The sequence below is a fragment of the Myxocyprinus asiaticus genome, chromosome 7, assembly GCF_019703515.2.
Source record: "Myxocyprinus asiaticus isolate MX2 ecotype Aquarium Trade chromosome 7, UBuf_Myxa_2, whole genome shotgun sequence".
NCBI classification, from domain to species: domain Eukaryota; kingdom Metazoa; phylum Chordata; class Actinopteri; order Cypriniformes; family Catostomidae; genus Myxocyprinus; species Myxocyprinus asiaticus.
Window position 1 is genome coordinate 15,906,816 of NC_059350.1, and position 14,607 is coordinate 15,921,422.

The window sequence follows — 14,607 nt, forward strand, 5'->3', positions numbered from 1 at the left end:
TACAAGCGGTATAAGCGTTCAACTATGGCTGATGAGTACAGTGACAGCATAGGGATGAGATATTGAATGACTCAACATAAAAGATCTGCTACTTGCAACGTCGGTACGCAGGCGAGACAGTCATTTCTTCGATCTTATTAAAATCAGGTAAAGTGCCTTATTCTTGGGCAGCCGTATGGGCATGCTACGTGCATGCCGACCCTGCGCTAACCGGTTGGCTTGCATGTGCCCACTTATATATGGTTTTATAATTATATCGCATTTATGATATCAAATAATTATCAGTTAAGCTTGCAAAAACGATGAGACTGTAGTCGCTTTAAAACTCGGTGTAGGTGAGACACTAATTACATTGAGCAAGCTGTATAGCGGTCATGCTTGACAGATGGTGCGGACAGCACACCTCCTTTCTTTCAGCCATTAAAAATAAAAGCCACCTTCAAGATGGATTAGTTTTGCTGTATTGTAAATTGATTTAAAAAGCTTGCAGCAATGTACCATAAATCATACTGTCATAATTTTACTCTGTAAATAAATAATGCCTACAATAAATCGCGACAGCATGTAATAGATCAGCCTACGTCTATGAATGAAAGTAATTAGGCGCTCAGTGTATGGGGCCGTTCACACCAAACACGTTTTTGCGTCAGTTACTGTGTGCTCTTTTTTTCATTATATTTCTATGTAAACATGCGCTAGAAGTCTCGTGTATTTTCAGCGTCTCGCGCAGGAGCTCTGCGTTTTTTAGACGTTGTGTCAAGTTAAAGGAATATTCCGGGTTCAATACAAGTTAAGCTCAATCGACAGCATTTGTGGCATAATATTGATTACCACAAAATTATTTAGACTTCGTCCTTTTCTTTAAAAACATCCAGGTTACAGTGAGGCACTTACAATGGAAGTGAATGGGGACAATTTTTTTGGTTTAAAGGCAGAAATGTGAAGCTTATAATTTTATAAAAACTCTTGCATTAATTAATCTGTTAGAACTCATGTATTATTTGAGCTGAAAGTCATTTAAATTGTCATTTTACTGTCGTTTTAGGGTTTGTTGACATCATCATAGCAACGAGGTAGTAAAATTGTCTATAACTTTACACAGAAAAGGTTAGTAAGCGATTTTATTACACTAAAATCATGTTAACATGCATATTGTTTACTTCTTATGACTATAGTTTTGAAATAGTGAGTTTTTTGTAACATTTACGGATTGGCCTCATTCACTTCCAATGTAAGTGCCTCACTATAACCTTGATTTTTGCTTTTTTTAAGGAAAAGGATGGACGAAATTAATGTTTGTGGTAATTAATATTTATACCACAAATGTTGTTGATTGGGCTTAACTTGTATTGAACCTGGAATATTCCTTTAAAAAAAACCCACTGTTTCTAAACTATAGCCACAACACAGTGTGATAAAATCACTTACTAACCTTTTCGGTGTCAAGTTATAGCCAATTTTACAATTTCGTTGCCATGACAAAATAACGCCATAAACCCTGTAATCTCGCAAAAACAACTATTTAAACCGCTTTACAGCTCAAATAATACACAAATTTTAGTAGAAGATTTAATGCAAGTGCACATTTCTTCCTTTTAAACCCCCCAAATATTGGCCCCATTCATTTCCATTGTAAGTTCCTCACTGTAACCTCGATTTTTGCTTTTTCCCTAAGAAAAGGAAGTACGAGTCAATACATTTTTGTGGTAATCAACATTAAGCCACAAATGCTGTTGATTGAGCTTAATTTATATTGAACCCAGAATATTCCTTTTATCTTTTCAAAAATGCATCTTGAGACACCTGCGTTCTGTTCTATTCGTTGCACTGCATCTAGCACAACAACACATTAGTCCTGAACGGACCCTAATGATATTTCTATTAAAAACGTATTGAACTTTTTTTGCAGGAAGTTTGGTGCTGTAACCTGTACTGACTAAAGCTACCCCGAAACCGGGTGACAGAGATTGGAGAGGACAGCTGACCAGAATATGAAACATGGCAACTGCATCACTCTGGAAAGAGCCCAAGCATACTCTTCATCATTTGCGTTTAGTCCTTTTTGGAAAATGTCTAATTGGGTAATTTTATGTGGTTTGATGCTGAATAGTACAACAGGGAGCATTATTGACTAAACGGGAATATTGCCATAGTTTGAATTAGTAGGGATTAATCGTATTTCATCACACTCGGATCATGGATATATGGACTTGGCTACGTTAAAGTACCTGCTGCCTATCCATCCATTATAATGAATCAAGGAGATAATCAAGAACCATGCGAGCACCATTCACATGGGCTTTATGGGCCTCACCGGATCCGTCCGTCATCGTACCGGGCTCTGCGAAGTGCTGTTTCCAGCCTGGCACGAATTGACGATTTCTTCTGTGAAAAAATAGGTTCCGGCTTCTTCTCTGAAGTGTTCAAGGTAACCTTTCCTCTTCTTACCCCCACACATGATTCTCAACTGTGGCAGACTTATTGCAGTGGTCATGCTTTTCCTGACAGATGATTGGTTGCACCTGTCACTACTGGCTGCTGGTTTGAGGAATTACACTTATAACATAAATGGCTTCAAGTTTGGGATTAAAACAATTAGCAAATTTCTACTTCCCATCCATACAATAACATATATGACAGAATAGATTTTTATTTCCTGTCAAGAAAAGTCCAGGAGACTTGTGAAATGTATTCATTATGGTCCTTACTGGAGCTCATAGAAGAGCCTCCAATAATCAACAATGCAACATTAAACTGTAGTTTATAAGAAAATTGTAAGCACACACACTTGAATTTGAATGCATATTTGGATGTATATGTAGGGAATGTTTCACTTTAATAAATGTCTCATGAACTGCAATGCAAATTAGCTGTTTTAAATCTCTTTTCCCCAATCATCTTGAGTTGTATCTGATAGTACATGATACCAATAATGTGTTAATGTTAAGAGCAACATCAGTGTCAGTGATTAATGATAAAACAGGTCAGTTCTACTCGACAGCATAATCAGATTACCAACCTGTCCTAATCTATCTACCTCATCACAGAGGGGTATGTGTGTGTTTATTGGCCCATGTCTCTGCTGACTGTCTCAAGTACCCAAGACTTTAGTCCACAAAAATATCTGCCTATTTCTTTTATTTAAAAGCCATGCTTTTGCCACTATATTAAACAGCCAGGCTTAATATGCGTCACATTAATAATCTTTCATGCTGACATGGTCAACAGTTGACCTCTCTGGTTTTTGGATTCTTATTTCAGCATCATTCTGATGACATCACAGTGTGACCCTTCCCTTTGCGGCACATTCCTTGGGCGCAACTGACTATCTTGAACTTCTAAACGTTCCATATTTAATCATTAACAAATCCGACACTTCTTTTGAACTTGGCACATAGTGGACCTTGTGTAGTATTCATGTCTCTTATCTTTTTCTATTATTTAGGGCTGTCATGTGGAACATTGTCAGCATAGAATGACAGTTTTCTTCATCAGTGGTTCCTAGTTTAGTATCTTCAGCATTACAGATTTATTTCAGTATTACAGATACATGAGCATAGGTTTTAAGTTAACTAATGAGGTTTTAAAATTTAAGAGGCACATCTGACTAAATTAAATTACTGTATTTTGTTTGTAGAGCTACTTCTGAAAGCCACAATTAGTTACAAAAGAGCAGTACAGGTTGTTTTACTGTAAGTGCAGCACTAAAAGGCCACTTACTGAGTAAAAACCGAGTGTGTAGCTTTCAACATTAGTCCAATTAAAGAATAGCACTCTTCAATACATTCATTGATTTCATTTGGGACAGAAATTGAATATTTAATGAATGTGGTGGTTTGTGCCATTGCAAGAAAATGGTATTTGCAACAGTCATTTCCCTCTTTCCATGATGAGCGATATGATTTAGAAGTCAAAATTGTAATAAATCACTTCTATACAACAAAAGCATCACAGGGTAATTACAGATTATATGGTTGTTTCAGCTGTTGCAAATAGTTATTAATCAAAGTCAGTCTGATATCTTGATTTCTACATGTGGGATTCAGTATGCAATGATGTCCTGGATTCCAGCAGGTTAGGTGTGATGACGGGAAATGCAAAACCTATTAGTGCCTAATGTTGACTATTAACACACCATACTGGATCTCCCTGTCACTCACACCCTCTCAGGCTGATGGTCTTATTTAATTCAAACTTTAATTCAAAAAGACATTAATACAACTAGTTTCTGAATGGCTGTTTTCCAGCTCTGGAAAAAGACGCTGTGGTTGTTTCAAGGAGCACAATATGACGATACTTGAACAAAAATGAGCTGCATGGTCGAGTTGCCAGAAAAAAGCAAATGCCAGAAAAAAATCCCAGTTACAATATGCCCAACAACACCTTGACATGCCTCACAGCTTCTGGCACACTGTAATTTGGAGTGACGAGACCAAAATAGAGCTTTATGGTCACAACCATAAGCGCTATGTTTGGAGAGGGGTCAACAAGTATTGTGCTCCTTGAAACAACCACACCGTCTTTTTCCAGAGCAGCCTGTATTTCTCCAGAGGTTACCTGTGGGTTTTTCTTTGTATCCCGAACAATTCTTCTGGCAGTTGTGGCTGAAATCTTTCTTGGTCTACCTGACCTTGGCATGGTATCAAGAGATCCCCGAATTGTCCACTTCTTAATAAGTGATTGAACAGTACTGACTGGCATTTTCAAGGCTTTGGATATCTTTTTATATCCTTTTCTATCTTTATAAAGTTCCATTACCTTGTTACGCAGGTCTTTTGACAGTTCTTTTCTGCTCCCCAAGGCTCAGTATCTAGCCTGCTCAGTGCATCCACGTGAGAGCTAACAAACTCATTGACTATTTATACACAGACACTAATTGCAATTTAAAAAGCCACAGGTGTGGGAAATTAACCTTTAATTGCCATTTAAACCTGTGTGTGTCACCTTGTGTGTCTGTACCAAGGCCAAACATTTAAGGGTATGTAAACTTTTGATCAGGGCCATTTGGGTGATTTTTGTTACCATTATGATTTAAAAAGGAGCCAAACAACTATGTGATAATAAATGGCTTCATATCACTATCCTTAAATAAAAGACAGTTTTTTTGCATGATCAGTCATATTTTCAAAATCAATGCCAAAATTTCACAATTTCTGCCAGGGTATGCAAACTTTTGAGCACAACTGTAGATCTCATACTGAATGAGTGCAGGTCATCCACATGACTGAATGGCATTACCCATCAAGCACTCAACACTGCTGTGCTTACCAGCTGTGGAAGCTTTAGGCACTCCAGTGGAGTAATGCACCTTTGATGACTATTTTGTGTAAGAAATTTATTTTTAGGGAGACATAACAACGTTCGTAATTACAGTTCTGGATCAAATCTAAATGTAGGTTGGAAAAAGTGGACTATGTTTTGATGTTTATGAAGTATGGGTTTCCACACTAATAAGTTTATGTTTGAAAACGCATTAATTTCGCTACATTTATGCCTCTCATTCACACTAGAATGGCATTTTCCTCCACTGAAAATTGCTGCATACTTTGTAAAAGATGGCGTGAGAACTGAAAATTGACTTTTCAAACAAAAACGGATTAGTGTGGTTGTGGCCTAAATTGATTTTTTTTTTTTAGAGCTCTCTTCCATTTTCGTAACAAGTGAATGACAATACTGCTGTATTTATGGGTGGGACATGTCCCCACCACTTTTTGATCTATCTTTTGTCAGGTAACTGTCTAATGCAAAAGAAACGCTGTTGCTTAGCTCGCGCTCCATTCCAGTTAAATCAAAAAGCAAAATGCAAACAGATGAGTTCCTGCTCATGATATACATCCACTGACGTACAGATGCACTCTCTGTTTTTTTTTTTAATAAAAAGCATTATTAGGGTGGATTAGAATCCTGAACCCCTTGTACTGGAGGCGTAAACTTTACCAAGAGACCAATCAGTCATTCTGGCTAAGTTTACTGATCCATGTATTTATCCACTGACTAACAAAATCCAAGTACTGACAGTGTCCAGATATACGGTTCAATTTATGAAATTATGTGAAATATTTTTTGGAGCTCTTAAATTGGTCATCAAGACCAACTGTTTATCAAAACGGTAAAAGATTGTTTGACATCATCTCATAACCTAATTAATATTCATGAGTTTCACCACTCCATCATGAGTTCACAAGAATGTGAGTGATAAAACTAGATTTTGATCCTACATGCAGAAACTGGATGGAAATGATGAGCAAAATTATTAGGGTTATTAGGGTTAAAGGAGATGCAGCAACAAAACTGAGCGTATCTGACAGGGTCAGAATGAGGATGGAAAATGGAAATGTCTTACAAATATATGACTGTTTTTTGTGCAAAAACCTTTACTAATATTATAAGTGAACCTCAAGGAACATTTTAAAATAATAAAAAAGGCACGTCATGACCCCTTTAATGGAAAATCAACATAAAGCATGTTATATTGTGCATTGCCTGAATCATTTCAAGAGTTCTTTTAGTGGTGTTACTGAATCTCTCTCTCTCTCTCTCTCTCTCTCTCTCTGTCTGTGTGTGTATCATACAGGTGCAGCACAGAATCACTGGGCAGGTGATGGCTCTGAAGATGAACACAATGGCCAGTAACAAGGCCAACATGTTGAGAGAGGTGCAACTCATGAACCGCCTCTGCCACCCCAACATCCTCAGGTATGACACACACCATTTTCTCCTCTTTCCTCTTAAAACTGGGAATACTTCTCTGTTTGTGTATGAAATGATTTGAAAATACTACAGTGGAGTGTTTCCTGCACTGCTCTTCAGTCGCAGAACTGCACAGATGCTGAATTTACAGTGCCACAACACGTTGCAGTCTGAGTTGATTGTGATGAGAGCAAAAGACTGGGTACTGAGAAATAATACAATGACAGTAAACAGACTTCGCAAAAAGAAAAGTGTAGAATGACCAGCTTAATCTGATTTACGAAATGAATGACTCTCTTATGAGCTGGTTCTTTTACTGAGACAAAAAGACTCACAAACTCATGAGTTTGAATCAGTCTAACGAATTACTCACTGAATCTGTCAGAGTGGTTACTGAATTAACTTCTCACCTACTCACTGAATGTTTTCGACACCGTGTAGTTAAAGATATACATTTAAAATAGCTCCCTCGTTTTAAAAACAATTCCATTGGAAACACTGCTACAATGACATCACAGTTAGACCTTTGACACCGAAGACAGAATCCATAAATTAGCTTTGTGCTAAATTATGGCTTTCACTAAAAAAATTCACTAAAAGCACTTAAGAAAAATTAATAAGCATACAGTATCAAAATTTCTTATATACAATTCCATTGTATTTATAAAATATTCTGGAAAAGATTATAGAAAAATCCAGCACACTGTCATAGGTTGCAAATCTTTATTAAATAACAATGTTTCGGTCAAAGACGTTTTTTAGGCATTGAATATTTTATAAAAAAAAAAATGGGGTCTGGGAGGAGCTGTCACATTTTACATGCATTTAAATCGCTGAATATTGTTAGATGTGTCACACACAGACACACATTAGGCATATCATATGATAGCTCTCCACTTTCTGAACAACTTTGCCTCAAGGACCATTGGTGTCTATCAAATAATTAGTTAAATATTTGAAATTATTTAAAAAACCTACTTTTGCAAACTAGTCCTAGGTTTTTAACGTGAGATCAACAAAACATGTACAGGAAGAATCTTTGGATAGCCAAGATCAATAATCATATATAAAAAAGTTGAACATAAAGCTTATAAATTAGCTTTGTGCTAAATTATGGCATTGGAAAGGATTCACTAAAAGCACTTCAGAAAAATTAATAGGCATACAGTATCAACATTTCTTATATGCAGTTCTATTTTATTTATAAAATATTCTGGAAAACAAATCCTGCACACTGTCATAGGTTGCAAATCTTTATTCAATAACACAATGTTTCAGTTAAAGACATATGTCGGGCATTGAATATTTTATAAAAAAAAATTATTTTTTTTTTTTTTTTAAATCAGACACTATAGTGTATTCTATTATGTATTCAATTACTCACTATATGTTCTATTACTTACTTTATCTCCCTGTGTTCCTCTGTTAGGTTTTTGGGGGTATGTGTTCAAGAAGGACAGCTTCATGCTCTTACTGAGGTAAGACTTCACACAGAAATCCAGACTACAGTAGTTAATGGTCTGTCTGGTTGATGTAGTAATAATTGTGGTATCATGGTTACAGTACATTAATGGGGGAAACCTGGAGCAGCTGCTGGACAGTGAAATATATCTTTCATGGACTGTGAGGATAGGTCTGTCTCTGGACATTGCAAGAGGGCTGCAGTATCTACACAGCAAGGGCATTTTCCATCGAGATCTCACGTCCAAGGTAAACAAACACATTTTTAATACAGTAGTCTATTACACCACTGCCTTAGACTAGTCTCTGTATGCTTGTTACAAGCTTCTATGGGACAAATAAATAAAGCTGAGATGTTGAAACTTGTAAAGGAACATTTAAAAATACCTTATACATACTCTTAATAGAGATGGGTATTGATACAGATTTCCCGATTCGATTTTGATTCACAAGCTTTCGAATCCAATCTCGATTCATATGGGTACATTTCTGTTACAGTGTTTATTTTGCTAGCATATAAAATAAATCCTTAGTTGATGCTCTTAATTATAAAGGAAACTTCTAGGTACAATTCGAAAATATAAATTTTACAAATATATTTTATCATTAGTTTTTCATCAAATTGGTCACATTTTAGCTTTTAATATTTTTCACATTCAGTCTATTCTATCAATGAATGTCTTGAAATTGCATATACTGTATTATGTTGCATATATATTATTGTTACATTTTTATTGTTTCTTGCATAGTTTGTAGTATTTACAAGTAATTACATTGATATGTAGAACACATGCTTAATCGGTACCCTCTCTTTAAGACTAGCGGCATCAGCCTGTAAGCGCATATTGCGAAAGAAGACGTGCGTGGTTTCTATGGCGCATCCATATGTGATTAGAAATAAATGTTTCTTTTTTTTTTTTTTTTTTAATCAACAACTGACTGTAAAAAACAGAAAGGGTATTAAAAGAAACATTATTCAATGACATATGGATCCATGGATCGTCTTTGGACACACAGGCGTGTTAAACCAAACTTTTATTCTCAACACACAGTGAAAGGACCTCTGTGCTAATAACTTCTCCACTACTCATTCACTGGTGAGTGAAATCTGAACATTTACTAGCCAGTGGCTAATCATAGAAATTTTTAGTTTCATAGCGACTTTGAATTACAGAGGGTTGCGAAAGATCATCTTGGGATTTGATAATCTTGGGAATCAATATTGAGATCGTTCAAACGAAGATCGCGATGCATCGGAAAATCTGTATTTTTTCCAAGCCCTAACTCTTAACATGTCACCCTTTCGCAGAATTGTCTGGTGCGTTGTGAAAATGCTGCTTTTACAGCTGTGGTTGGGGACTTTGGACTGGCAGAAAAAATCCCTGATTACAGGTCAGTTCAACTCTCCTTTTACACAGAAAAACAGGTTTTTTGACACTTTTTTTATTTAATTATATTTTTGATTAGCATTTTAAATGTCTTTACCTAGTGATACAAGTTGAAGTATCTCACTTATTTGGGAAGTCCAAATATTGATTGTAAGGAACAAGGAGGTCTATAATACGTAAGGAGTAGTGTACAGTCAGCTGGTCATTAACGTGAAATAAATCCGACAGGTTGATTAGACCTTACATGGATTGATGAAATATCAGTTTGTGCCTGAATGTGCGATCATTATACTGGAATATTTGACTGCTGAATGCTGTGATTGGACAATCAGAATCAATTATTCCAGAGAGCTGTGTAATAACTTAGGAGTTAGCATTCCAACTTATCTCCATGCCAGTTACCCGGCTATCAAATGGCCCCATAAACTAAAATGCCATGTCACTCTGGAGCCACAGGAAAACTATGTCCTGACATGCTGCCAATGCTGGTTGGCTGATGACATCCCATGAATGTGCACCATCTCAAGCCTTTTTCTAGCATCTTACCTGAGATGTGATGTGAAAGGCAGCAGACAGGGAAAAATGTGGGAAAATTAATTTCACACTTTTGGTAGAGCTCCAAAAATAGTACTGTAATATAATGAAGTATTTGCAAATTACATGTTAATTGGAAACATTTGTATTTATTCAGAATACACTACTAATTTTAAATGGCCATCAATAAAGTTTTTTTACGCCCCCATAATAGTGTAGTTATGGTATCTAAAAGTAGAGGCTTACTTATCACAGCCCCATGTTAACCAACCAAATCTGGATTATTCCTAGATAAGAAAATATAAACATTTATCTTGTTTGTGCACAGTGATTGTGCTGAAAAGCAACCTTTGGCTGTTGTGGGCTCCCCCTACTGGATGGCCCCGGAAATGTTAAGAGGAGAGCTTTACAATGAGAAGGTACCTTGTTATTGAATATTAGCATCTCAACATCCAAGTGTTGTGTCTTGTTATCACTGAAATAAATGTAAAGTAAGCATTTTTATTTCATAGGTGGATGTCTTCTCATATGGTATAATCCTTTGTGAGATTATTGGTCGAATTGAGGCTGACCCAGATATCCTGCCACGGACAGAGGTACATGACTGCACATGGCCACAGCAGTGAATTAAACATTGAATAAACCACTGCTTAAGTAATGGGTTGCCAAACATAAATGAAGCCTAGACTCAATTTTTGTGGAGAATCATCAAATAACTAAATTTGAGCCTTAAATCCCGTCTGAATGTCTATTGCCAATGCAGCCATTTGCTCCTAACAGCTATTATGAAGTGAAAATGTATTAAGATCCAAAATGTACAATACAAATGTATTATAGGACGTTGTAACACATGTTCATTATTGCAAAACTCAGGATTTATCTCAAAATTATTGGAGCATATTTCCATTTTTCTCTGAAACAATGCATGTTTGAAGGTTTCTTATATGTCCAGTACATATGAAACATCATCAAGGCATCTGTCTGTTTGTTTGTAGGATTTTGGTCTGGATGTTGAGGCCTTTGAGCACATGGTGGGAGACTGTCCATCTTCATTTCTTTGCCTGGCTGTCAACTGCTGCAATGTAAGCCATATTGTACAAAGTTTCTGTATGGGGCATAAGGAAAATCTAGAGGGGGGAAGAGATGACCCACCTGGTCATGGTTCTGTTTCTTAATTTGTTTATTCTCTTTCTGTGGTAGATGTGTGCAGACAGCCGTCCTGCATTCTCAGAGATCGTAGTGACCCTTGAGAGAATCAAGAGCGAGAGGGAGAGGAGTGAAGCGCCAGTTATATTAGGTATGTTACAAGTTAAACATTGGTAATGAGTTTTTTATGTCATAGTTATATACAATTGAAGTCAGAAGTTTATATACACCTTAGCTAAATACATTTCCACTCAGGTTTTCCTGACATTTAATCGTAGAAAACAATGCTTGTTCCTGGTCAGTTAGGATCACTACTTTATTTTAAGAATGTGTAATGGTAGGATAATAGTAGAGAGAATGATTTATTTCAGCTTTTATTTATTTCATTACATTCCCAGTGGGTAAGAAGTTTACATACACTTTGTTAGTATTTCGTAGAATTGCCTTTAAATTGTTTAACTTGGGTCAATTCTTTTTGGTCACCTTCCACAAGCTTCTCACAATAAGTTGCTGGAATTTTGGCCCATATGAGTCAGGTTTGTAGGCCTCCTTGCTCGCACATGCTTTTTCAGTTCTGCCCAAAAATGTTCTATCAGATTGAGGTCAGGGCTTTGTGATGGCCACTCCAGTACCTTGACTTTTTGTCCTTAACCCATTTTGCCACAACTTTGGAAGTACGCTTGGGGTCATTGTCCATTTGGAAGACCCATTTGCAACTGAGCTTTAACTTCATGGCTGATGTCTTGAGATTTTGCTTCAATATATCCAAATAATTTTCCTTCCTCATGATGCCATCTATTTTGTGAAGTACACCAGTCCCTCCTGCAGCAAAGAACCTCCACAACATGATGCTGCCACCCACATGCTTCATGGTTGGGATTGTGTTCTTTGGCTTGCAAGCCTCACCCTTTTTCCTCCAAACATAACAATGGTCATTATGGCCAAAAAGTTCCATATTTGTTTCATCAGACCAGAGGAAATTTCTCCCAAAAAGTTGCAAACTGTAGTCTGGCATTTGTATGGCGGTTTTTGAGCATTAGCTTCTTCCTTGCTGAGCAGCCTTTCAGGTTATTTCGATATAGGACTCATTTTACTGTGGATATAGATATTGTCTACCTGTTTCCACCAGCATCTTCACAAGGTCCTTTGTTGTTGTTCTGGGATTGATTTCCACTTTTTGCACCAAACTACGTTCATCTCAAGGAGACAGAATGCGTCTCCTTCCTGAGCAGTATGATGGCAGCGTGGTCCCATGGTCTTTATACTTGCATACTATTATTTGTACAGATGAACGTGGTACCTTCAGGCATTTGGAAATTGCTCCCAAGGATGAACCAGACTTGTGTAGGGCCACAACTTTTTTTTTTCTGAGGTCTTGGCTGATTTCTTTTGATTTTCCCATGATGTCAAGCAAAGAGGCACTGAGTTTGAAGGTAGGCATTAAAATACATCCACAGGTACACCTCCAATTGACTAATTGCAAGATGCTAATTGCCTAAATGCTTGACATCATTTTCTGAAAATTTCCAAGCTGCTTAAAAGCAAAGTTAACTTAGTGAATGTAAACTTCTGACCCACTGGAATTGTGATAGTCAATTTAAAGTGAAACAATCTGTCTGTAAACAATTGTTGGAAAAATCTCCTAAATGACTTGCCAAAACTATAGTTTGCTAATATGAAATCTGTGGAGTGGTTAAAAAATTAGTTTTAATTGCTTCAACCTAAGTGCATGTAACCTTCTGACTTCAACTCTAAAAAAGAAAGAAATTAGCTGTTAAGCCATTTGAACACTATCAAAGACCAAACTGAACAGAACTACAAAGACAAACAAGTAAATAAGTAATTTCACAAACTCATATGCACATATAAAGTATATAAATAAATGTTCATATATACTGTAAAAACAAGGAGTTGTGTAATTAGGTGAAATGTGACAAGCTGTGAACTGTGAAATTGCTGTGCGACGTGATTCAGTTGCAGCTAATCAGAGCATATTTGATGTTTAATATACAATTAACTGGAGCAGGATTTTGGGCCAGTGAGATTTAAGCCTGGCTCACACTGTACAATTCTTTCTGTCCTTTACTATTGCTGCTTGTCAGGCTGTACGACATGACCCCATTAAATATGCCAAGACAGACTGCGCGACATCAACTGTCTTCTATGTCAATTGACAGTGTTTACTGGGCAATAGTCAGCAGTCCGCTTAATGTTGTCTCATCCACATAGACGCGCTAGACAAGCTATAGCGCTAATTTTGCATTATTTTGCCCAGTAAGCTAAAAGAAAAGAAAAAGATGAATTGTCTGGAGTAAGTCCTGGCTGGGTAAAAGAGGACGCTAGGGAATGCCCTGTGGAATTAAATTAACAACAAATGTCTTTGAAACAAAAAAAAAGAGCACTTAATTGCACTAGTTGAAAATAAACACATTGCATTAACAGTGCTTGCATTGTTTTGGGATGCAATTTCATATGGTTGTATATTTAAGCTGTGAATATTTCAATTGAAAACATTTTGCATAATATGTCATCATTAAAAATTAAAAAAACAAATATTCACCTTCCAAAATGTATTTAAAAATTCAGTTTTTTAAAAGTTACTTTTTTTTTTTCGACAGATAATATTCGGTCCATTATATTTCACTTTGCAAATTCACCTCTAAAATTTCAGTGGTTAAAATTCCTTTGGAAGTTCAACCTTGTACATCTTGGCATTGCAGGAAAAGTAGTAGAGTGCTGATGCACAATCTTGACTCTCTGTTACTAGACTTCACCACTAGGTGAGGCAATCGGGTGTTGATGAGCAACAGGGAGAGGTCCTCATCAAATAAACTCATTTATCTGTGTGTCATTTCATTTGGCTCTCATTAGTAGGTTTATTGCAGTTCCACCTGCATTGTAGTCAACAGGCAGAAGTCCGTTTTTATGAATCAATTAAACTGTAAAGTGAATTTTCACTACAGTGGTTCAGCTGTAGGAATGCTGAAGAGACTGAAAACAAATTTAACAGCAAGATGGTATAAAACTGAATTTCTTGTCTATTACCACCATCTGCTAATAATACCAACTACAGAAATAAGTGCAGTTAGAATAGCAAAATATGTGGGAGAGCATTGTTTAAAACCCTATTATGACCTTACTGCAGTATACTATGTAGCACTTGAATGTATATAGTTTACACAGTGACATTAAACTTGACATGGATTCATAATGTTTATATCTTAAAAGGTTACATCATATGGTTACAATTTAGATTAAATACTTACAAATCAGATATATGAAATATGTAGATGAAACCAGTATGCATACTGAAAAGAGTGAAGACCAAAAGATAGAGAAAGGGTACATTAAAACTGAAGATGACACACATAGTAAAGTGGTGTATCAG

The 14,607-nt window shown here is 36.4% G+C and overlaps 1 protein-coding gene and 1 long non-coding RNA gene across 5 annotated transcripts in view; one reads left to right on the plus strand and one right to left on the minus strand.

Annotated features, from left to right (window-relative positions):
* LOC127443895 (dual specificity testis-specific protein kinase 2-like) overlaps positions 1-14,607 on the plus strand; it is a 19,718-nt gene continuing 5,111 nt past the window's right edge. Inside the window, exons 1-11 of one of the 3 annotated variants that reach the window (XM_051702933.1) lie at positions 1-147; positions 1,046-1,107; positions 1,910-2,428; positions 6,575-6,696; positions 8,120-8,168; positions 8,254-8,400; positions 9,461-9,543; positions 10,402-10,492; positions 10,586-10,669; positions 11,069-11,155; positions 11,274-11,370. In XM_051702933.1, coding sequence (XP_051558893.1) covers positions 2,252-2,428; positions 6,575-6,696; positions 8,120-8,168; positions 8,254-8,400; positions 9,461-9,543; positions 10,402-10,492; positions 10,586-10,669; positions 11,069-11,155; positions 11,274-11,370 — 937 coding nt within the window. In that variant the 5' untranslated portion in view covers positions 1-147; positions 1,046-1,107; positions 1,910-2,251. The remainder of the gene's footprint in view (positions 148-1,045; positions 1,108-1,909; positions 2,429-6,574; positions 6,697-8,119; positions 8,169-8,253; positions 8,401-9,460; positions 9,544-10,401; positions 10,493-10,585; positions 10,670-11,068; positions 11,156-11,273; positions 11,371-14,607) is intronic. The other 2 variants (XM_051702931.1, XM_051702934.1) reach the window with 2 other exon arrangements.
* LOC127443956 (uncharacterized) overlaps positions 9,056-14,607 on the minus strand; it is a 25,503-nt gene continuing 19,951 nt past the window's right edge. The window contains exons 5-6 of one of the 2 annotated variants that reach the window (XR_007897725.1): positions 11,226-11,318; positions 9,056-11,145 (exon numbers count right to left, since the gene is read on the minus strand). This is a non-coding gene — a long non-coding RNA (uncharacterized LOC127443956). Of the gene's footprint in view, positions 11,149-11,225; positions 11,319-14,607 lie in introns of both variants that reach the window. The other variant, XR_007897724.1, reaches the window with a different exon arrangement.